Source organism: Arvicola amphibius, chromosome 4, assembly GCF_903992535.2.
Source record: "Arvicola amphibius chromosome 4, mArvAmp1.2, whole genome shotgun sequence".
NCBI classification, from domain to species: Eukaryota; Metazoa; Chordata; class Mammalia; order Rodentia; family Cricetidae; genus Arvicola; species Arvicola amphibius.
In genome coordinates this window covers 158,277,828-158,303,179 of record NC_052050.1, presented here as the reverse complement: position 1 = coordinate 158,303,179, position 25,352 = coordinate 158,277,828, and the positions used below count along the sequence as shown (strand labels likewise).

Here is a 25,352-nt window from a genome sequence, read left to right as displayed (position 1 = left end):
GTGAACACAGTCTTTTCACAACTGGGTAATCAGCTCCCAACACCTGCTTCCTCCACTCCAGACTTCCTGCTTCAAGAACAATTAACTTGATTCTCTCCTTGTCAAGCATCCAAGTCCTGTAAACACTAGCAGGGGAGCCTTCTGACACCCCTTGCTCCCTTCTCCAGCCAGAAATGTGCTGAAGCAGCATACAGAACTCGGGTCTTCAGAGCCCGCCTTCGCATCACCAAGGAAGCCCCTGCAAGCTTGTGTTTTTATCAAACCCCCATCAGCCCCTGCAGCCAAGTTTCCTGCAGGGGAAAACTCCAGCAGGACAGATTTCAGCACACACTCCTTTCCCTGTCTGGGACTTGTGACAACTTCGATACAACACAGGTGGGGGCAAACACCTTGCCCCACACTGGCAAACTGGATTCCCTTTCCATAACATCCCTTCTACCAATGTCTTCCTGCTTTCCGAGGCTGCTATGCTATATCTACACACCCTGCTGTTTGTCCCTAGGCCAGTGATTTCTCTAAATGGCTTCGTAACTCAAGCTGCAAAGAGATGGACTGTCAGGCTCGTAATGAGGAGCAGGCTTTCAATTACAGTTCAAGTTTGAGCGGGAGGAGAGGCTGGAACGCGCTGGACACTGCCTCCCCTTGAGTTCAAGGGGCAAGGAACAGAAGTGTTTCATATATATCCACGCCTGGAACTTCAATCACCTTCCACTTGGACTATCAAAGTCTTGTCCACCAGCGCTACACTCGGAAGAGAATGGAAAAGGGGCAGGTGTTCTGGCGCCTTCTTTCAACCCGGTTGTTTTGTTTTCCAAGCATGCCATCCCCAAAGAGCTCCAAATGCCTTCAGAGTGGGTAGAACTTTCTAACTGAGAAACTAGACAGGAATTCGCTTCTGTGCTCTGGGTTACCAACTTCCTTTCTCACTGTTCTCCTAAAAACAAAGGGCGCCTCTTGTGCGTATAAATATCTCGCCCCTTATCTGAGAGTGTCTCATAACTGCATCTCTTTCCTCAGCTCTTGCTGATGTTTTCAGTTTTCCTGGGAAAATAGGTAAGAGTTGCCTTAACTTTGTTGGGGTGTCGCAGTAGGTTAAACAGTATCCACTCACAGACTGGAGAAAATGCTCGTCAGATAACTCAGAAGAACTGTCTAGAGAGACTGTGTTTCTGAGAATCTAAAAAAGGACCTCTGCTGCTATTGTTACCATTTCCCTGTCTTCCTTCCCCTTCTGCAATAAAAGTGGCTCAGTCTCAGAGCCTGTCTCCTAAGGCTCCTCACAGCGTGGGGTCCTCTGAGAACTATTTCTGGAGGGTCCAGGGCACTGCTGAATCTTCAGTTATTGCTTAGAGTTTTCTCCCTTCATTTCTCAAGAATCAGGATATGTCCCCACACAGAAAAAAGTAGAAAGGTGACCTGTTTCAAGGAACCACTGGTCAAACGTCTAGCTTCCTGAACTCGAGAAGAATACTAAGTTTAGAATCAGGAACTCATAAAGCATTTCGTGCTAAAGTGCATCCTATTGAAAGCTAGTAAACAACTTTTCTTTTCTTGCTAAGAGTTTGAACCCTCATCTGACAAAGTACAGTGATAACTGAAAGCTGAGCAAGGGGTGGGGAAGACTACAGATCTCTTTGATGTAATCTCGGAGGGAAAAATCAGATTCAAACTAAAAAGAATACCAAAAGGAAGGCAGGTTAGGAAGCACCACTACCTGCAAGCACCAGTATCTGCAGAGCCCTGCTGAATTCCACCACGCAGCAGGCACGGGAGGGGAACACACACACACACACACACACACACACACACACACACACACGCACACGTGCACATACACATACACACACTAATACACATATTATAAATATATTATATATTATATATATTATACATAAATATATATTAATTTGTAGGCCAGTGATGCTTCTAAGCCAGAATGTTTGTGTTGAGCTTCCCAGGTTTGCCCCAGAGGATGTTCAAACCACCCCCCAGATGTAAAGATCACTAAAGGAATTCAAATTAAATTTCAGTTTGTGTTTTAGCACCCAGAGACCATAGAACTGTGGGAGGGAGACAGGGCTGCATAAAATAGAAACCACTTCACAGCTTTAAAATCTGAAATGTCCCCCTCTTGACTGACCAAAGAAAGAAAGGAAGGAAAGAAGGAGGAGGTAGGGAGGAAAGAGAGAGAGGAGAGAAAGGAGAGAGAGGAGAGAGAGGAAAGAGACAGAGAGAGGAGGCAGAGAGATGGAGGGAGGAGGGAAGAGAGAGGAAGGAAGGAAGAAAAGAAAGAAAGAAAGAAAGAAAGGAGGGAGGGAGGGAGGGAGGGAGGGAGGGAGGGAGGGAGGGAAGGAAGGAAGGAAGGAAGGAAGGAAGGAGGGAGGAGGGAGGGAGGAGGGAGGAGTACTGTATTACTGTATCAGTTTGGTGGGAAGAGTAGAAAAGTCTAGGGCAAGCACAGTATTCTAGACAATGACAGTTTTTCAAAAGTCAGTGGAAAAACCTGGGAAGAACTCATTTCTACCCGTTGTTTGTTAGAAATGGCAAATTGTATGATACTGTTGCAAGGGCCACCTTGAAAGGTGATGGCCACAAGGAAGAGTGGATTAGGAAACTTGTAGGGTACTTGTGAACATGTCTTTGAACATGTTAGATCTCTTCCCAGACAGAGACCACTGAGGTGGTTGGATCTGTGCTACATGTGGGGGAGGGGGCACCATCCAGGGCCTGTGTCCCTGACACATTGGGGGAGGGGAGAAATCATGCCGAGGTCGGGCTCTTTCACTGCTTCCTGATTGTCTGAGAGGGGAGCAAGCAGTTTCATGCATGGTAGCATGTGACTGTCTGCCACCACCGTAGCCTGTATCCCCGTAAACTGCAAGCCAAGAGCAAGCCTTCTTCCTTGAGCAGCCTTTGCCACAGCAACAGACCTGGATACGGCTAGGAACGAGGTATCATGGAAAAACCCATTTTCAGATGTCTGCGCCAACAGAAACTTCAGAAGGTTATAAACTTTAGGAGTGTAACACGGTAGAGAGAAGCCTTATGAGATACGAGCCATAGATCTGATGTAAATTCGATTTTCTACACGTCTTCAACAGGTAGAGTAATTCTTACTCCAGAGGACCTGCCCCGGCTGGAAGAATGGCCCCATGTTCTGTCCTGATTGCCTTTCCTTCCTGGCCTCGAACTACTGAAATACACCAAAGGTTAGTATTCCGATATTTCTCCATCAACCTGGGACCTAGAAGCTTCAGAAAGCTCAGCACTGATTTTGAAACATAACAAGAAAATTGCTAATACGTAGGAATAAAGTCTATTTCCATTTCATTAGGTAGTTTTGCAACTGTATCATTCATGTGAACGCCCAGGGAATTTTTAACTTAAAGAATAAAAATAAACATTACCTCACTATGCTTAGCTTTCCTCTGTATCAACCCCACCAGCATTATCTAATGTGGCCACGATCATTGTATTACCCAATGGGTAAGACTGTATTCATTCACAGCGAGACAGGAAAAATAACATGGCTATACCTAGGCTTCTATGTAGGGTCCATACATTTCTCTCCCTTGGCCTCGTTGGGGGTGAAATACACTTTATAAAATTAAAAATTACCTGAAGTTTCTCTATCCATTTGGGAGGTAGGCTTAATAAAGACACATGCCATTTTACGACTGGGTTTTAAAAGCTTTTGCATCTTGGGTCTAACTCAGAGGGCACGGACAATACCACTACACTGCCCTGTCTTCTCCACAGTCCTCTCTAGAGTGAGCAAAGCATCCTGACTGGGCATGGCGTCCATGTCTGCAATCCTAGTGCTCGGAAGACTAAGATGTGAGGGTCGAGGGTTTGAGGTCAGTGCGGGCAATGCAGGCAGACTCTCTCTTAAAACAAAAGCAAAGCAAACGTTCAGAGTTTGAGATGCCCACGTTTCCGACTATCTACAGCTCATACTGGGTGGTGGTCCTGGCTAGATGAACACAAACAGAGCTACAGAGGTGGGGGCTGGAAAAATAGATGACACAGACAGAATATTCCTGATAGAGAGGAACGCCACGTGTTCTGCTCTGCTCCCGGAAGGCCAAGCTGTGGCTGCAGCTGGATCGAGCCCAGTGCGTAAGAGTGGACTCATCAGATGGAGGGTGAAGTAGCCCACGTGGAGGCCTTGTTCCCACAGAGACTGGCAAGGGAGGAGCCAAATATTCTGCAGCTCAGTACCATCCCGCAAAGGCCACAGCTTGGGGTCCTATGGCAGGATCGTGTCTGAATGCCTAGTCACACCATGGAGGATAGGTCAAACTATTTTAAGTGGCTTACGAGAGCCATGATAATATAATAATTAACGAGAACGAGTTCACCAAAGAGACACATGATAAGTGTATGGGGTCAGGAAAACCACAGAAGCTCTGGCCTTACACAGGGCTGACCTTGACGGCACACCTTTGATTAGCAAACAGCCAGCATTCTCTGAGAATTCCCTGCCACCACCAAATCTATCACGCTGTGCTTGCCCAGCCTGTATCATACACTGGCCACGCCAACCCTGCTCTCTTGGATGAGATTTCATATACACCCTTCCACCAAGCTCAGCACAGGCATCTGAGGAGCCAGCAGCAGGCTACCTGGCAAACTCAAGAAGCATCATCCAGAGAGACACGACGTTAAAGTCACCCCAACACCGAGAACCAGGCTGCTGTGTCCTCCCATGGGCGCTGCACCTCTGAGCATCAACAAAATAAAAGTGATGTATGCCAGTTGAGACATAGGATGCTGATCAAGGTAAAGTTATTTAATGTCAATATCCAAGCTGGGGAGCTAAAATCTTTCTGCTTAGCTTGGTATCGGTTTAAATTCCAAAAACACAATAGAGATTCAGAGAACAGACCACAGAGATGGATTTAATCTCTTAAAGCCCAAGTTACTGTGTTTTCATGCCTTGGTTAGCAAGGTCCTTCTCGAAGACAACCGACTCAGAAGGAGCCAAGTCCTCAACACAGAAACAATAATGCCCAGGAAAAGCCAGAACTCAATGCCTGTCTTTAAAAAGGACAATGAGAAAATGTCTGAAACAAACATCAGTATCAGTTCAAAGCACAGGGAAGACCGTGGCTTCTCAGGGACAGGGTGGAATGCATCTGCCTACCCCCACACACCCACACCATCTCATTCCATAAGACCAAGCTCGCCTGGTCACTGAGCAAAAACACCATGGTACTAACTGTCTCACGAAGAGACAAAGGATTTTCAAAGAGAAACATTCATTCAACAAAACATAAAACAAACACACAACAAGAAAACAACCCAGTGTGCCTCCCGGCTGGGCCGCCACTCACATTTTATCTACTTTCTTTGAAAGTAGAGGACTGGAGGACTGTCCTTGAACATCATAAACCAGCAGGGATAGAGGGTACATGCATTTCTCATCCACGGGGGCACAGGCCCTGCTCACAGGAACAATCCCTCCCGTTAAAACCATGTGGCTGTTCAACTGTTTTTCAAAATCTCCAAGCAGCCAATCATGCATAGAGAATAACTGTCCCTGGAGCGTCCACACAGCACAACCAATCAGCTTCTGCACTGGGCAGAGTGGCTTGGAAAAAGCCCATCTTAAAAAAAAAAAAAAAAATCACAATTGAGGACTTTTTCTCTTCTCCAGCTTTGAAGAATCACTGAAGTCACGGATGAAGAACAAAGAGATGTGGTTTTGTGTGTGGTGTGTGTGTGCTTTGGAGAGATGTCTTAACTTATATTCTGTGCTCCAATATTCTATATGCACTAAGAAAGGGCAACTCATCGACAGCTCAGAAAGAGAAGTCTTTAAACATGTAGCCCATTGGGCATACCTTCTATCCAGCTGTTTTTATAAGGATCTATACTGGGAAGACTTGAACAGCATCAGCTACTTGGCCGCTTTCAGGAGTTGAGGTCACTCTATTGATGAGTGTGCAAGGGCCAGGAAGCAACCAAGGCTTGAACCCCCAGGGATAGCCACCCACCGGGAGGACAGTCACAATCCCTACCCATGAATGTCATTCTGATTTATCAGGTTACTCCTAAAACCTTTCAACCGTTGAAAACTATACAAAGATTAAGGACATGACCGTGCTGGATGATGGCAAGAGTCAGTTGTCCGTGATAAATAGTCATGGCTAAAAGTGAAGCAGGAATACACGCAGACGCATGCCTGTTAGTGTACCACATGTCTACAGGGATATGCATGAGTGTGAGTGCGTGTGTGTGTGTGTGTGTGTACGAGTGTCCATGTGAGCATGCACATATGAGAGCTTACAGAGGGACTGGTAGGGTGGCACACCCCTTTAGTCCCAGCACCCAGGAGGCAGAAACAGATGGGTCTCTGTGAGCTGGAGGCTAGCCTGGTCTACAGAGTGACCTTCAGGCTAGCCTGGGTCTTTTGGAACACAGCATTGTTAGCACCAAGCGTTTCAGGTTCTGGACTCTGTGTTTCAGATCAGGGCTTCTCGGCCTGGACCCTCGGAACTCAGTCCAGGCCCCAACACTGTTCTGAGCCAGGTTAAAACACTGCTGGCTCCGTTTTAATTCAAGAGATGCTCATGCATGGGAGATCAGTTATGAAGCTATGTATTTTTTTCCTTCAAAATATTGCTTGTGCTAATTTGGTCTCTTGATTTTCAGTGAATTCTGCTGAGGAAAATGTTGTTTTCTAGCCTAATATTTTATGGCTAACTCTGTGGTGACTTCTCATTAGGACAATAATAGTAATAATTTTTTAACAGAATTTCTTAAAATGGTTTTTTCTTATTTAGACACGTCCAAGTGTTTTGGTATTGCTACAAAGATTCAGAGACGGTCATGAACGTGAGGACAGCATAGTCAACAGTAAAGAAATAATTCTTACAAAGGAGTCACCATTTGCATGAGCTATAACTGCTATGAGAATTGTGTTTTAAAAATAGGTTTCCAGATGACCATTTCAATAGTAATGACTGAATTCACAGTAAAAAAATGATATAATCGTTCTAAATAAAAACCATAATTCTCTATTGTCTATTAGCTTAACTTAAAACCCCAGATTTTTAAAATACAAACTTCCTGTTCAAGACAGTGATAACATCTCATGAAAATACCCCAAATCATGAGCCACATACAGTTGAGGATTTGTAGCACATAACCCATTCTCTACTCTATTTTTTGTTTTTATTAATATGTCAGTGGCCATGCGGACATATCTAACTAGGAAAGGGTCAGAGTAGACGTTCACGGGCAGTGGGGCTAGGGAAGGACATCCCACAATCCTCTTGCTCACCCAACTGTCACTAATTGCGGGCAATGATATTAATGACCCAGTAATTACAGAAAGAGCCGCAGCGAAGTGGAAAACATCCATCCGAGTAGAGTTCATGGCTAGGCGGCAGCAGCTTCTGCAGTGGTTGAGCTGATGTCTGCTGACAGCTTAGGACGGAACACGGCAGAAGAGGTAGCATTTCTCTTGTGGCACAACAGCTTAGATGGTCTTGACGTTATTGGCCTTGACCACCGAGAGACCAGAGGTAACCCCGATAAAATACCCCCGTTTATATCCGCCCTGCGTGTGATCCTTACTCCATTCAAAGACTCCAGGGCAATTTCCCACATGTTTATTTCAATAAAAAGAATAACTTCATCCCATAGTTTACTAGTAGGAACAGCAGACTGGGTTAATTCATGAACGCAAAGCGACTTTCAAAGCAGGGCTGTCATTCAGCAGCACATAGCCTGGTTCCTCTATAATGAGATAAACTCAGCTCTTGCCCAAGGCTGGAGTGACCTATCAGTCTTTATCCTGCTATGCACTAGCCAGCCAGCCATATACCCACCATCCACCTATCCACCCATCTACTCACCGTCCACCCACCTATCCTCTAACTAACACCCACCATCCACCTATCCACCCATCCACTCACCCTCCACCCACACATCTGCAGCACATGCACTTAGTGAAGGAAAGTTAACGGCTCTTGATGTCTGTGTCTACACTGAATTAACTTTTTAATTACATTATTATTTAGCAATGTTCTGTTGACGGCTCAAAGTACTTGCTAATGCCATGAAACAATTCTAGTATAGCCTTATTGAAGAAAAGGAACAGATTTTAGACCTGAAGTACTAACAAGGGCATCTCTCCTGTCTTTCTACCCTGCAGATAGTCCTATGTTGTCCAGGTTAGCGGTCAGCTCCCGCAATTGGACTTCTTGGTAGCTAGGACTAGCACACCATGGTACCCAGCTTACCCGTACCCTAGTAGGAGCTAAGCTCTGAGGATTTTTGATAAAGTCAGTTATATGTTATATAATGTATGACAGGGCATCACCACAAACATGTTTGACAGAAACACTTTGTTATTTATATCGCATGAACTCGGCATGAAGCATGGACGCTTTGTGCCTGCCTGTTCCAACGTGTCTGGCCCTCTGCACTGTCACGTGTGTGCTTTGCATATTTGTACATTATAGTCACTACTATTTTCTATGTATGCTCTCTTTGTTACCCGTGCACATACACCATACATCTCTGCATGTTCTCTTTACAGGGCATACATGGCCCAGGTGTCATAGTTACACACTTACAATGGTGGATGAGGGTTTGGAGATCCTGCGTTGGGTTTTGCACTGACATTTCATGGTGTGCAAAGTGTTCTAAGCCACACTGTCTAGGTTTCCTCACAGCAGTAGAAACTCTTCTATTCCCTGTGTTGTTAGACTTGAAAGTAAGTGGGGCGTGAAGGTCACAGCGTTTCCCCAAGGATCAAGCACACCCAGACTCTGAGTTAGAGCTTTAGGGATAAACGTGTGCATCTTAACAAGTATATAAATTAGATCTTCTCAACATAATCTTTTTTTCTCCCTCCAAATGTCTGTCTATGCCTCTTGGCTATTTTTTTAAGTGTTTTATTTTGCTTTAAAATTTTATCTTCATGATGAATATTTAAGGGCTGTTAAGAAAGAAACGTGTCTTCTTTTATCCACAAGGTCTCTAGTATTGGTCTCAATTATTTATAAATCTGTGTGAACATTAGCAAGCTATAAATGCAGGGGGAAAGATACAAAAATGAGTTTTATGAAATTATGAAGACAGTTTTATTCTGAGTAATTCCAGAATAACCTTTTGGTTCTGTTAAGCCCTTTATTTCTCATCTTACTTATTCCGCATTATGAGTTATTATCTATTTATTATCTATTCTTCCTCAATCTTTGTTCCTCCTTCTGGAACTCCATCATCTTAGCTCACCATTGGTTGCTTTCAGAGCAGGGAGCGGCAACGGCAGGGCCCATATCTGTGTGGTTTACATGAGATATGCTGTTCTGCTTCCCAGGAGATGCCAAGGAGCATGAACAGAGTCTCTGTGAATGGTAATCTCATCCTCTGTTCTCTGTACCACCCAGGCTTAGTATCCAGGTGGCCATGATGACACTAGACTCAGGAACCTGAGTGTCTCGGTGCCTCCCAAGATCGGCAGAAGCGAGGCTGCGCTTTCTTTATGTTAACTTCAACATGGATCCTCCTGATCTACCCTGGGGGAGGCTTCCTACAGATGGAGCCCATGAGGCAACCCTGGCATGATGACTATTGGGAGTTTTCTCGGTCCTAGGGAACCACAGCAGGTGAGAGGCTGGTGAACTGGGAAGTAAGAACCATGACTGTGGGTGTGTCAAGACTCCTCCCTGTCTGTCAAGGAACCTGCTGGCAAGCTGAGGCAATCCCAGAATGCACCACACATAAATGTGTGCTTCTCGGTCAAGGAACAAAAGCAGAAGACAAAGTGGGAAGATCTAATGGGCAGGGCAGCGCAGACTGACTGGGGCTGGGCAACTTCTCTGAGGCTTGGTTAATGCCCAGACTGCAACCCAAGGAAGCTTTCTGCACCCATCCTCCTCAGGAGCTCTATCACGCAACGAAGTCCAGTTCTGCCTTCAGCCTCCAGCCTCTCACTTCCTCCCTGTTCCAATGTTAACATGTGCTTGGTTGGTGACCACACAGATGACCACAAGCCATCTGACATATTCTCCCCCATGACCAAGTGTTCCCGTGATGCCATTTTAAAGACGAGAAGACTGTAGCAGGAAATTGGCTTGAGTTACTTATCTATTGGCACATAAGGCCCACGGTGAGCAGACGTGGACTCATAGCTCCTATGCCAACTTGTGTTTCTACATGTGGTTTGCACCCATCCATCCTCTGTGCCTTCGACCGTGTGGTCTCTGGCAAGAGTCCATCACAAAGAGAACAGCTACAGATAAGGCTAGAAATGCGCTTACACGCCTCAACTCAACTGCGTGCAGTGAAGGCATCAGGCACAAATCTCACCACCAAGACAGGGAGAGCAGGAGGGCAGGACGGGGTTTCTGCATCGCTAAGCTATCTGGTACGCAACGAAGGGAGTGTGGCTGCTGCTACACAGAACACAGATAACCCACCGAATAAATGTCGTAACCGCTCTAGGGCTGTCATGCGTTCTTTCATGTTCTAAAAGCTATCTTCATGTCAAAGGGCATCTGAGAGCCGCTCTGGGATTTAGCACTTCTCCAAAGAGATGTGACAGGGCAGGCACTTAGTATAGTTAGTGCGACTTGCCACACTCATCACCCAAAAAGAGCAAATCAAAGCCAGAAAAAAAAAAGAAATGCAACATATGTTCAACCAAATAAGGAACAAACCATTGTTTTTGGCTCATTAGTACGGTTATTTGGATTTATTTGTGCAAATATTTCTCTTTTTTTGTGAGTTCTGCTCTGAAGTGGAGTGAACGCTTTAAAAACAATTTCAACAGTATCTGTGGAGCCTGCCACTTTTGCACACTCTTATTAAAGAAGCTAAAGAAACAGAGGCTCTCCCAGACTCAGCAAGGCAGGCCGGACATGGAGAGCTGTCTCCAAGACACTCAGTGATTTAGAACAATCAGTCTTTAGAAAATGGTGGCTTCTAGATGATGCTAGAATATTATGATATGCCTAGGGGTGCACAATAAAACAAGACAGAAACCACATGAAACGAAAGGCAAGAGCAGCATGAAGCTGTCTACACCCCGAGGGGGGCCCCTTGCTCACCCAAAGTGAAAGAATATGAGACACTAGCTTCCACCCCTCACCCATGCGATCACTTTGTGTAGACTTCGCAAGGTTTCAGCTCAGGTTGGGTATCAGCCCGCAGCACCGGCCTCAGCACAGAGCTGAGAGGCCAACACAAGGAGCTTGCTGACTCAGCCCTGCAGAAGCAAGGACAGTTTCTCTAAGAAAACTTCAGTGCTTCAGGGCACTCAGAGGACGGGTGCCTTCCCAACTCAACCTGGATGGCTTTTTAGAACACTATATCCAACAGTGAGCTTCCATTGCAAATGGATAATATCAGAAGATGCAGTTATTTCATAAACGATTCAATGAAAGACACACACAAAAAAAAACAACAACTACAGACTAGATAAAAGCCAGTTCTGTTTTTAAGGCCATTAAAGATCTGAATGTAATGAAGAGCAGGGAGTTCTCAGACCACACATTTCCAGATCATTCATAATTAGAAGAGTGTATTAGTTATGTAAATTAAGCCCAAGGCTAATGACTGAAATAGGTCGCTTGAAAAGTCAATTCAAAGCACGAAGAAACCCCATATATATCATTTTGCCACATGTCAAAGCAAAGAATCATTGCGGAGGAGGATTAATGAAGAGGCCTATCATTCTCCAACGTCACTTCTTAAGAGAACTCTGGAGATATGGGGGGTATAAACAGTTCTAATTACACATTAATATTTACTATAAAACCCAAAGATGCAGTGACTGTAAGTTGGGTAACATTACAAGTTAAATAAAAAATCCTTGTCAAAAAAAAAATAATAACCAGGGCCAGATCCTGCTGGCTTTAACTGGGAAATATCGTTGACACAGCAGCGGCTCTGTGCGTCTGACCGTCACCGTCTGGACAACAGCGAGAAAATGATGTTCTAGAGGAAGAAATTAAAGTGACTTCCTCAGGCAGCTCAGGCAACATAAGTGAGACATACGGCGCTGGACTCCTGGGAGGACAGAGTAGCCATGTGTCCACCCCCACGGGGGCACGCCAAGCACTCCTCCACACTACAGCTGCTCCTTTGCCCCCAGGACGGGACCAGCACATGCTGCTCCTGACACTGCCCGGGGTGAAAGTGCCCAGCAGCCAGCTGCTAAGCCTTGGCGTCAGCAAAACACGTACGCCAGCTATTGCAATCTCAAAGTGGATCCGTGCTTGGCAGAACAAAAATACGCTTGCGAATCTGAACACTTCCTGTTGTGCTCTCCAGCCATCCTCATGAATGTACTGGTGTAAAGATTATTGCCTGTATACTTTCCTTCTGAGAAAAGAACAGGCCTGTATGTGTGTGTGTGCAAGCGCGTGTGTATGTGTGCACGCGCATGCGTATGCTCGTGCGTGTGTGTGTGTGTGTATGCACGTGCATGTGTATGTGTGTATGCGCATGCGTGTGTGTGTGCGCGCGACGCGCGCACATGTGCATCCTGCATACATCTGTTTGATAGGACAATTGGTTACCTTTTCAAATCCCTTGACTGTTTTTGGTGCTATTTTAAAATCTGATCTTATCACTTCTCTCTTTTCAAGGGAACTTGTACAGCAGTGGACGCTGCTATGGAGTGTGTGAGAAACTGGCTTCTCCATGTCACTAAGTACTCTCTTCTGCCTGTGACGTAGGGGAAGCCTTTCAAGCAAGCACAGAGCTTCCTGGAAAAGTCCTGAGCCACTCACAGGCCTGGGAACGTCTTGTTAGAAGCAACATTCTCACAGTGCCTCATGGCTCGACAGCCAAGGCTCTGTCTTTAAGAAGCTTTCTAGTTCTTGAATGTACAGAAGAACCTTGTGTGTAGAGTAGCCTGGCTTTCAGCTTGAGGTCCTCTTGCTTCAGCTCCCTGAATTACAAAAAGCCATCCCATGCTATGACATGGTAAATCCTAACTCCAAGGACAGTCCTGGAGGTCAGAGTAGGGAGAAACATACCATAAATCTGTTAATGTGGCCTAACGGATTCTCCAAAGGAACAGGTGCCGTTATTGGGTAGACTGCTACTTTAACTACAGATTAAACTGCATGGGTGAGTCCAAAGCAAAGCTCCTACACGTTCATGGATAGAAGAGCAGTTGGGACAGGCTCACTATGACGCACAGAGGGAAGAGGGTAAACCAATCATTTAGTTACATTTCATGTATACTATTTGAAATGAAAGGTTAAATCTGTAATGTTCACCAAGCTTCCACTTGCCCCTCGTAGGAAGCTGGGATTTTCAGTGGCATCATTTTGAAATCTAAGCTTAAGATGGAGGAGGAAATTAAGCAGACCTGCTGGTACCCCCCTTCCGCTCACCCCCCACCATTGGAGGAGCCCTAAGATTTTCTTTGGCAGTGTTTTTGGGATCAGGTATTTTCCTGTCTTGGGAATAGCTGAGCCTCCTTTCTCCACTCAACTGGAGCAGTGACCTTTCGAAAGGAACTAATCTGGGGTCAGTTTCATTTTCTCCAAAAGTCATGCTAGATCATGGCAACCATTAAAAGCCTTTATTCATATGCGTGTGTGTTTCCAAAACCTTAACTTCCATTTATTTTACGTTGTGACTACTTCATTATATCTTCAGAGATAGCCCTCTTTTCTTACCCTCCCATTTGCCTTTCTTCATCTTACAATGCTCCTATTTTTCAGTTTATGGTAATTATTTCATTAACTATCTAACTTGCCACTTTCTCCTTTTTTGGTTATTCTTAGAAATCTATTTCCTATATATTATGTAAGCTTGAAAAATCGGTTCTTCGTCTCTGTGGCATTTGAAGCCACAGAGAAGATGATTGCGGCCTGGGACCACCTTTGCTTTAATTGCTGATGTAAAAACTACACATTAAGGAACACTAGGTGAATACAGGAATGGCTGCTTCTGTCATGGAAAGAGTAGGTCACAACTAGAGAAATCAGACCTCCAGTCTCAGGATACAGAGGTAAGGGGGATCCAAGCCAGAGGCCAGCTGCACCACAGGGAGCTGCGGTCCAGGAACACAGGGTAGAGAGTGTAACCCAAGGGCTGGGGTGGAGTGGAGCTCAGTAGTCAAGTACTCGCCTACGTGAATCAGGAGTTTCATCTAAATACTACCATTAAAAAACAACCACAGAAAGCCCACAAAGAGTATACCTTGAAAGCAAAAAAAAAAAAAAAAAAAAAAAAAAACTCATTGTTTGAACCACGTGAGCAGCTGCCTGAGTAACAGATTTCACAGTACCCATGACCCTGAGAACAGGCCTGGTCGGTGCTCGCTGTGGCGTGTGCCCAGCACGCATGTCACAACAGGCTCAGCTCACAGATGCACTTCAGATATATGCAGTGGACATCTACCCTCTCCTCCTGAAATAACGCCACGTTTATCATGACAGATTTGGGGGTGTCATCCAGGCACCACACCCATGCTTTACCTTTTAATCAGGACCTAACCACCCATACCTGCACCTGTCCCTAAGCCCCACGCTTCTAAACTCCGAGTTCTGCCTGTCTGGAGTGATGGAGCCGCGGCAAACTGTGCCACCATTACACCTTGGTCTACCGGGTCCTAGCATTGAAACACAGCTTTCGGAACAGAATGCACACTAAATGAATGAGTGGGTGGACAGATGGATGGGTGGAGAGAAAAAGCATCACACAGATTTACCTATCAAAACCTCACCAAAGGTCCTTAAAGATGGTTCTGTTAGTAGAGATGTTGAGTCCCTTCACATAATTTTACTTATTTCAACACCGTAAGAATCCTGGCAGGTTCGCCCCTGCTGAGTATTTATATTTAATTAATACTGTTACAACAGGGTCCCAAATTTCAATTAATTTAAAAAAAAAATGACCAAAGCTTCTCAACAAATAATTTGCCATGCTAAGTTAAAGAAAACAGAAATCAATACAAACCTAGTTAGCTCCTAATTCCTACAAAATAAAGAGAGAGAACTATACTTACATATAATGTAGTAATCTTTGTTCTTCTGAAATTCTAGACCCCAGAGGTTAGGGCTGAATTCTTGAAACTTGATGGTGAATTTCACATCTTGGTCTGGTCTGGCACAGTTGAGCAGGGGGGTATTCTCCTTCTTAATAGTGCATTTGTCTGCTTGGTCTTTATCAACCATATAAACTTTATAATATTCATACTGGCCAACAGTTTTAGAGTCCACTTTGGGGCAAATAATATCCAATTTGTCTCCTATCTGTGGGTATAGTACCAGGCCTTGTCCGGGTAGAAATCTAAAAAGCATAAAAGAAAAACCACTGAGTTGATAAACATGAACATCCTTAAATGCAGACACCAACGAGCCAGATGCTACCAATCACCCCCAACCACGCTGCACTCTGATTCACCAGCGGTGTCTCCAGGGGACAGATGCTTTGGGGGAATTTACCTCAGAAAACAAAAGGTCGAACCATCCCTCCTTTTGAGCCATCAGGCCCTGCAGCCTGCTTTGACACTTGGTTCTCACCCCCGCCCTTATGATATTTCAATACTCTTTTGTGCAGCTTTACAACTCTTCCCCCTGCGGTGAGTCAGACCTTCCCACCTGTTTGTTATTTTTTTTTTTAACCATTGGCATCACGGTTTATTGGGCATGCCAGGGAGAGCTCATCCATTCCAGGAACAGCGCATGCACGGAACCTTTGTTGTCCTGGTAGTTTCCATGTGCTGTTGATGTTAATTAACAGACAAGTTTCATCAAGAATGTTTCAAATTACTTATCATAATTAGTCACTCACTGATCAAACAATGGGCTTTTTTTTTTTAATGACACAGAACAAAAGAAATGTCTTACAAACCCATAAAAGATAACCAGAAATAATTAGTGTCGTATTGATTCAGCTGCAAGATGAAGAGCCCTCTCCTTGTGAAGACAACAAGTACCTCCTTGGTCTACAGTCTTCCCTCCCCCGCCCCCCTTGAGATGTATTTGTTCCAATTAATTCTCCGAAGCAAATCTTTAGAACTAAGACTACTGATACCAAATCCCTTGGATGCTCCCGGCGCAAGGCTCTCCTCCTTTCCTTACTTGCAGGCCCTGTTGCTGAAAGATCTGCTCTAATGGGGAGTTTCTCTGAGATGCTGAAACAAGAGCTTCCTAATGAACATCCTTCTGCAAGTGCTAACACTAACAACACACTCAGAGAGAGCAGCCAAGCCTGCAGGCTCATTAAAATATTAAAGCTCCAGAACAAAGCAAGGCCTCCCAATCCTTCCAGCCTGGACTCTGGCATTATTTAGCCAGAGAGGCCCACCAGCCTTGATGACCCTTGGGGCCAGGATGCAGCAACAGGTAAGGAAAGGGTGAAGGAGCTCCCAAAGTCCAAATCCACACCAGCTGTTGTGATTTATGTAACCAGTGGCCAGTTCTCAGCCAGTGTATTGTGGTTACAAAGTAGCAGAAAGCAGGACTTACATTTTAGATTCACATTCATAACTGATATTTTAATTCTTAGAAAAATTTTAGACATGTATACAATGTATCTTGGTCCTATCCATGCCCTACCTCTTCCCTCCAGGTCCCACTGCCCCCAACCCACAAAGCATTGGTTCCTTTCACAGCTTCACGTCTTAAAAAGATAAAATAAGTTGCTGAAACTTTTTTTAAGGCATTCTCGCTCACACACACACACACACACACACACACACATGCACAGGGTTGCTTGTGACTGCCTTGGGTGTTCTTGTAGAACCTCAAAGAGAGAGTTGTCCACTGACATCAGTATTTTATTGTTGCCTATTTAATTAAATCAGTCCCTTTAACAAAAACATATGATATTTACTGTTCACTCACTTAAAAACAAAACCAGAACAGGCAAGAGGGCTCAAAGGGTAGAGGTACTTGCAGGCAAGCCTGCTGACATCAGTTCAGTCCCAGAGACCCACATGCTGGAAGTACAGTCCACCAAGCCAGTCTCTGTCTTGCAGAGTACAATCACTTTCTCTAACCCTCCCCTGGAAATACAAATGATTTTTTTAATGGAAAATTTCTATGAAACAAAACTCAAAATGAATTTATAAAATTAAAAACATCCTTGTGTATATTGCTGGAGAATTCTCTATAACTCTTAACAAATGCCACTCTGGCATTTTCCACAATGTTCTCAGGAGACTCCGTAAAAATATAACCCTGGGGACTAAAGAGCTTCCCTAGGTAGGTTCTTCTTGTTGGATACAACTCAATAAAGTTCCACAAGGCCCAAAAGTCACCCTCTCTTCCTTCCCCCAGGTGATTCTGAAGTGTCCTGCAGCTTTGGCAGGGCAGGATGGGGGCAATAGGTACTGCACTAAATTCCAGAAACATTGAGTTGTTCACCCTCTTAGTTTGTACCTTCTTGTGCTTATTCTTCAACCTTTAAAGGAAATCCTTAAGGCCTGTACAAAGCAACAGCAAATGCAGGGGTCAATTCCTACCGGAGGCTTTCCTTCTCCCTAATCTGTTTATCCTGTAGTTGGTGTTACTGGCATAGTGGGACCCTATGGAACGTGCTAGCTAGCCTTGGCACATGTCTTCTACACAAAAGTCAGTCCCTTCACCATCGTGCAGTGGGAGGAGGTGGCTTCCTGGCCTCCACAATCAGGAGTCTTTCTAACTGAGGCGTATGATCTCATTGACCCATTCAACTCTTTAAGGGTGGTGCACCATGCCCACCTGACCGTGTATCCGTGCGAGTCTTGGGGATAACCACCCCCACCTCCCCACCCTCCCACCCGTGCCATAACTTCAGACATTATGTCTGAAGTCTAACTCATTAAGCTCTCTCTTCATTTCCAAGGTCTCTATGAGGATTGTTCTCTCACTGGTTAACTCAGGCATCACGGGTGGCTCCGCCTACCCAGATAAGTCACATCCCAGCAGTCCCTTCTATCACCAGGGTCACCAGGCCCCAGCCCCAACGCTGGTGCTAATGAGCCGAGGTCAGGAGCACGGGGCTATCAGCTGGCGTGGCTTCAAGAACTGCTGTGGTTTTTATGATATTTTTCAGGAGGATCAAATCACATAAGTAATTAAATGAGCTTTCGATTCATCTTGTAAATCAGCCTTGATGTTTAGTTTTAACTCAGTGTGTGCAGTTTGATGGTGGAGCAGCATGGTAACCTATGGTAACCTGTGGATACACAGCTGCAGGGGCGGGGAAGGGACCCAGCACTGAAGTGCTAGGCTGTATTTGAGTCCGTCTGTGGAGGGTCAGCACACCATCACACCAACCAACTGGTGAGACATCGAGGGAGGCTGAGCACAGCTGAGCCCTTACACATCTCCCAGAGCAGACCTCTGCAGAGCCCTCACCTTCCCAGACCAGAGTAACACAACACAAAGACCAGACTGGGGTCTTGCTGTGAGACAGGGACAGGTTGCTGCAGGGGGCTGTCCTTCAGGACAGTTGTGACCGCTTGCAAGAGTCCCTGGATGGGCCTGCTGCCTGTTGACATCCCCTCATGGAAAGGAGCGGGGAGGATCAACGCACTTCCGGACTCTGAATGCTCCCTCCTTTGCCTGCCTGATAGCTGTATGTAATTCTGTCCCATGGTCTTGTATTCTCTAGAGGCGTTAGCATGTATAAACTGTAAAAGGTGACTGAAGGCACATTCCACCGATGCAGCTACAGAGACATCACCACCCGTGCTGGGGTGAGACTATGCAGTGGCATGTTCCTCTAGGGTCACTCACCCATGCTCTGAAGGCAATCTCTCACCCTGCTCTGTAAAGGAGCCTCCAAAATTCATTGGTTCCTCAAGTTGGACTTTGATGGGACCATCGTTTGGTTTGTTGTTAGTGTCCTATGAGGAGCGAGGAGGCGTTTGCTTACATCTTCCCAAGGAAACAGTTCCCACAGCACAGTCTCTTCTATCCCAGGCTGGCTGGGGCAACTGATTACGTACGTGAGGTGTGAGGTTAGCCTAAACTGCTAACCCTCCTGCCTCCGCTGCCCAAGTACTGGGATTACAAACGTGCATCAATACGCCTAGCAAGCTGCATATTGTTCTAGATGCTCCGAGAGACGTTAATGGATGAGAACTGGGTCTTCAGGAGCTAACAACTCGGTTCCCTGAAGGTGGGCTGCTCCCACGTGTTCGTGTGATTCCGTAGCAGGCGCCCATATGGTTGCCGTACAATAGCGCTCAATAAAATTGTGTCCTGGTGGAAAAACACAAGTGAGCAAACAGAAGCTAATGGCGGGTGACACATGCTGACGTCGGGTACGTGCTGACAGTCAGGTACGTGCAGTCGTAAAGTGCCCCAAACTGACGGCCGATCACAGGTAAGATTGGAACTTTCAGGACAGGCCACGTCACTGGGACAAATATACAGAGGAGCCAGGCCGAGGTGTCATTCCACGGACTGTTGGCAGGCAGATTCTGACCCTGACTCTGTGGGTCTCCACGGTCTCTCACACCCCGTCCCCTCTTGTTTAAAGCACAAGGCAGCTTCCGCACGCATCCGGGGTGCTAACCACAAAACCACAACCAGGCTGACGCAGGGCTGAGCCTTGCTCCCCTCTCACCCCAGAGTGTGAGCCACACAGGTACCCCTTGTAGAAGAAAGTCCCCGGGGACAGTGATGGAACCTGGCGGGAAAAGCCTTTCCCTGCCCTTCTCGGTTACCGCTGCATCTAGGGCATTAGGATCTAAACCTGGTTTTGTGAAACACATGTTTTTCTAAATCGAGTTTTTCATAGATAAACTATGAAGTTAAGGGGAAGGGAAAGAAAGTCAATATACACTCAGGCTTGCAAGACTCCCACAGAGAGCTGTGGAAATCCAGCTGCCTTCCCTGTGTACGATGGCTGCGCCAAACAGGGCCTTCCTAGGTGGCCACCTGGCATCCATTCCTTGCTCTAGGAGGCCAAGAACCAACAGGAGAAAAAAGAGTGGGCCAACCGCCTAGAATTTGTATTTTAGATACAAATTAGATGTAAAGTTTCAGATGAACTCCAAATACACAGGCAGACAGTGTTTGTCAAGGGCAAATGGAATGCTTCTCAGTGGCCTTTGGAACACAAGGCCATGAAGTCTGCTACATATAATCAAGTCAGTAAACAGAGCTACTTTTGAAGCTATGGATTTGGACTTGTTTTCCTTGAAAGCCGCTAATACGTTAGTTAGACCTCATACACATGTACACCGAGCAGCACTCAACAGCAATCCACTGACAAGGGGTGACCATGAGAAAGTGTTTTAAAAGTTACGGTGACGCTGGGCGGTGATCGCGCGTGCGCCTTTAATCCCAGCACTCGGGAGGCAGAGGCAGGGAGATCTCTGTGAGTTCGAGGTACAGAGAAACTCTGTCTCGAAAAACCAAAAACAATAAATAAATTTAAAAGTTATGGTGACAACCACCGGCTGATGTTAAATTACTGGTGGAGACCCACGCCGGGAGCTGTGTTCTGACTTGTTTCGGCATAGTTAGGTAAGGATCATCTTGTAAGGATCATCATCAGTCACCACTCTCAGCATTGGTACAGACGTGTAGGGTGTTCAAGGACCGGGACAACGTTCCTGGCCTAGATAGAACAGTCACACGCTCCCTCTCCACGTTGGCTACTGAATATCATTATTCTGCTCTCGGCCTGCCCGGAGCAGGCGCCACCCCATTCTGCTCTCTGCCTGCACAGAGCAGGCGCCACCCCATTCTGCTCTCTGCCTGCACGGAGCATGCGCCACCCCGTTCTGCTCTCTGTACGGAGCATGCGCCACCCTGTTCTGCTCTCTGACTGTAGCGGTCTAAGCTCTGCCTCCGGGCTCCATCGGCTTTCCCTGGGGAGCTCCAGGGGGGTCCTGGGGAATACTATGCAGAAAGAGGCCACTCCTCTGGTTTTCCCCAGTGAATCATTTCCACGCAGACAATAGATTCCATGACTTTGACTCAGAGAGAAAATGGGACTGGGATTTAAAAAAGGCAACTCTGAAGTAGGGTTTCCCAAGCCAGAGGCCTGGTGTAAAATGATTTGATGCCAGAAATCTATTTTTACCTATGGGTTGCCTATTGATTTAACTCGGGCTGGAAAGAGTTGCTCGCCAAACTAGACGCCAACGAAGGGCTCAACATAGAATACTTTGAGTAATTCTAATGATCTCCATTAGATATTAATATTTAGTAATCCAAATTAGATCTCTAATAATTTAAATTAGACACCTCAACTTCATACTTCTCATTGTAAAAACCTCAATTAACATCAATGACTTAATATTCTTTAATGTTCATAGCTGAGAACGTAGCAGAATTAATGAGGAGTAAAGGAGAAAACCCAAGCCTGTGTGTGAACCCAGGCCTGTTAAAAATGCTGGAATAACACATGGAAGCCAATCAGCCGATGGAGTTGGAAATAAGATTTTCGTGGGCACAAAAGACCACGTCACCAGGGGCCTGGGAGCAGAGAGAAGTACGTGTTGCCAGATCCACCTCTGACCTTTATCCTGTGCCATAGGAGATGAGATACTTTGGGGGGAGACTGTGCTATGGACCCAACGTTCCCCTCCAACACCTGTCTCTTACCAGACCTCAATGCAGACACCTCACGACTTCATGGGTGTTTTCCTCACGGCGGGCAAAACGCAAAGGCTAGCTTAGAAATGACCACACAGCTATTCGATGCTGATGCTGTCTGTGGCTGCACGGGTGAAGTCAGTAACACATCGCAGTGACCAGCTTCCATGTCCGGTGAACTGAGCCAGGTAGAGCACCTCCCAGACACAAGGGCAGCCCGTCTCAGAAATGCTGAGCAATAGCTTTTAATGACAAAATGTCAGTTGCTACCTAACACGATTTGCACAGAAAAATCGATTTAACTGTTTCCTATTTCTGCACCATTAGGTCAGGTACGGAGCATCCATGATGTATGGCCCCAGAGCTCACCGAGAAGATGATGATGCAGCCACAGAAAACTGAAGGGGAGGATGGGAAGGAGACAGCACATCCTACTACAAACCCTAGCCTTCCTTTCATTTAAAATGACATCAAGTGCAATCATACACTTCACGACATCATTTTGGTCCACCACAGACTACATAGAGAAAGGCGGTCCTATAAGGTTCATGCCACAACTGTCTTCGTCTGGGCGCGTGAACACTGAGCTGTTGCTGTTCATAGAGATCAGACCCACCTAAGAACACACTCTCTGAAGATGCCCCACTGTTAGGCAGCCCAGGTCTGTGTATGAACGCTGCACATGGATGAGTTACTCGAGCTGGAAATAGATAACACCTGTGAAAACATGTGGCTGACCAGAGACCGACTCACACAGAGTCCGTACCACTGATGGGGGGGTCACCAGTGACCATTCGGGGCTACGGTGATTTCTAGCTGTCTGCGGGTTTCAAAGTTCTCTTTAGGAAGCAGCGATTTCTGTGAAGCAGGTTGGACATTACTTTTTAACATACAGCTTCAAAGCTCCCTGGGTCTGGAGGCCCAGATCTATAACCCCAGTTACTCAGGGGCTAGGGCAAGAGGGACACAGTCCTGAGGCCTGCCGGCACTATACACTACAGAGTGACTTCAGGGCCAGGCTGGGCAGCTCAGTGAGATCATGCCTCAAAATAAAAAGCAGAGAAAGAAGTGAGGAGATTAGTGTCAGAGCACCTGCCCGTCATGTGCTGCCATGTGCTGCGTAGCTAAGTTCAACCTCCCCCCCCCCCCGGACTCCAAAAGTTAACAATAATCAAAATCTGACCTAACTTTTTGAACTAGCTTTCGTAGCTTTAATTTTGAAAGTATTTTAAATGTTGAAGGCTTACAGGTATTTTAACTTTCTGATGCGGTGCCTTAGAATGCACAGGGCGGCCTATGTAGTCAACAGCCCTCCAGTATACGGATGTGCAGCAGATATTTATCCAAACAAATGAAAAGTAAGATCATTAGAATTAGATTTCATCACTGAGCAGATCAGGAAGTGGGCTGACATTTTTAAGGTTTACAAACTGGGTCATCCTTGAAGGATGACATTAAGACACTAGAATATTCCTGAATCAGTATTGTAAATCAAGGATACTTGAAACTTGCAACATTTTGGGAAACAGTTTTCTCCCTCAAATGCTTATATTGCTACTTTGAGTCAGTGGTGAAGTTCAACAGGAAGAGGGAACTGCAGTGTTTGGGTTGGTTCTTCCTCCACTGTGTGTAGACCCTCAGGATCAGGCCAGTCCCTCTCTGGCCCTCACCTCTGCAATGCCTCGGATGTCTGTAGGCAGCTAGGCTAGCATCACACATCCAGTGAAGTTTCCTTTCTGGAATGTTCTGTGCAGTTGGGAGTAGGAATGCTCCACCAAGAAAGGCTTCGCACCATGGGTGTGTGAACTTCATACAAACAGGCAGAACACGCAGTCTCGGGTTTACCTCCGTTTACTGCTCGAGTGCTGTAGCAGCGTCATCAGCTGCTCTAGGAGTGAGTGCCCTGCACAGGAGCGACTGTTCGGAAATGAATAAGGAAAATGGTAGCACCCAGGACAGACAAGGCAATAGCTTCCAGAAGAAATACTTGGGAAACACTTTTGCCCCCTTTTAGTGAATAGCGCTGCACTGCCCCCTTTGGCGCTTCAGCATCAGAACAAGTTTCTGCACAGGCTTATTCTGAAACCAGAGAAATAGTGGGGTGTAGCAGCTATAGGGTGTCAGGTTCACACAGAACTAGGTTACCAGATACCATGCTTAGAGTAACAAGTAATTAGCCTGAAACTTCCAGCAAGCACACCACTGTCTTCTTGGTGGCTCCCAACCTCCAAGAAGTAGGGAGTAATTGGAGGCTCTAACTGACGTTTTCTGCTTTAATTCGAGTGTGTATGTGTGTTGGAACAGTGGCCTGTTTTCACAGGTGCCCCTTTCTTTCGGCTTCTCTAAAACAAATACTCTGTGCAACTTGAACCCGATTTATTCAAGGATAAGAAAAGGGGCCTAAAAGCAGGCTGTACAATTGGGGACCATTAAAGCGTTCTCAATGCGAGACAGCGAGGGGGTGGGGGTGTGCATTTCAAACTTCACACTAGCCACAAGCCAAACCTTTTCAAGAGCCGAAAGATGAGAAGAGCAGAAACCCAAGCTCCAGGAGAGTACACAGCCCCAGGAACCAGTTCAGCAACTCCACCAGGTGAGGAGCTGAGCTGGGCACCAAAGGAAGGGCCTGATCTACAGCCCAGAGAACGCGCTGCTCAGCAAGCACTACCTTGATGGCGGAGGGCCTCTGGCCTCGTGGCCCCAGCTTGCATTCCACAGTTACATCACGGAGGATACATCTCTCCAGACTTATCATATTCCTCTGCCTTCTACAATTACCAACGAGTCAAAAGGACATTAAATTTCACAGCTTATACTGCTGTACAGCTGCATGAAAACGGACGCCTTTTGACGTTAGTCTTGTTTTTTTGTTTGTTTGAGATACGCTGCTTTGAAAAAAACACCACTGGTAACTAAAGTAGATTTCATTTTGAAATGCTCAAAGATAGTATTCTGAGAGTTTAAGCAGCTTTTTCCTCCTCCAGAGAAAATATCCCAGGTATTTATTTCAATTCTATCCATGTAATTGTTTTTACTGCCTCAACACCTTCCCTTCACAAAAGGGCCCACACCTGTCACAGGCTAAGGTTGAAAATGTATTTCCTATTTACCACCCCCAAGTCAGGCTTCAGCTGTGTGACGCAGACATCAGAGTTGTTGTTTTTATTTTTTTCACAAGTTAACAAGCACTATTTAAATCTGCTATGGAATTAAGAACAAAAGTAGGTCTTCATTTATGTAATTGACCGAAGAACATTCTCTGCCCATTCTACCTTGTCCTTCAATTAGAAAGAGAAAAAAAGTCAACACAGATTCTGTGGCCATCCGAGGCACAATCCAAAGACTGGAGCATGAAGCTGGAGCACTGGGGGTAGGCAGTGAGCGAGCAGGGAGGGCGATGGAGCATGCCAGACTGCCCTGCTGGCAAGCCGACCAGGCAGGCTCCCTGATTGAAACCGGGTTTCCTAACCCCAGTGACAAGAGACACTGCGGCCTTCTTTCCCAACTGTAATTTGTTAGCACCTGTATGGTCATGTTCCCAGCCGTGCTTTGAGCAAGAGTCTATAAAGGAAGGTGGAACCCACGCTATTTATAGGGCCAGGCCCTAGAGAGAGGGACGGCTCTCACAGAGAAAGGGTCCAAAGGGCACCTCCAGCTAGCTAGTTCTCCGTTGTTTCAGGGCCATTTGCTCGTTTACCTAGGAGTGAAGCCGCAGGGATGAAGACCACATGTAAATTTAACCAGGAATGAGGGAGTGGTCCTGCCTCCTCCACACCCCAAGACAAGGCATCCAGGAGCAGTCCCTTCAGCCCGCCATCCTCCTCATCC

At 46.0% G+C, this 25,352-nt stretch overlaps 1 protein-coding gene across 1 annotated transcript in view; it reads right to left on the bottom strand.

The window, feature by feature from the left end:
- Nucleotides 1-25,352, bottom strand: part of Efnb2 (ephrin B2) — a 42,668-nt gene that overhangs the window by 5,747 nt on the left and 11,569 nt on the right. Inside the window, exon 2 of the mRNA XM_038328363.1 lies at nucleotides 14,987-15,270. Coding sequence (XP_038184291.1) covers nucleotides 14,987-15,270 — 284 coding nt within the window. The remainder of the gene's footprint in view (nucleotides 1-14,986; nucleotides 15,271-25,352) is intronic.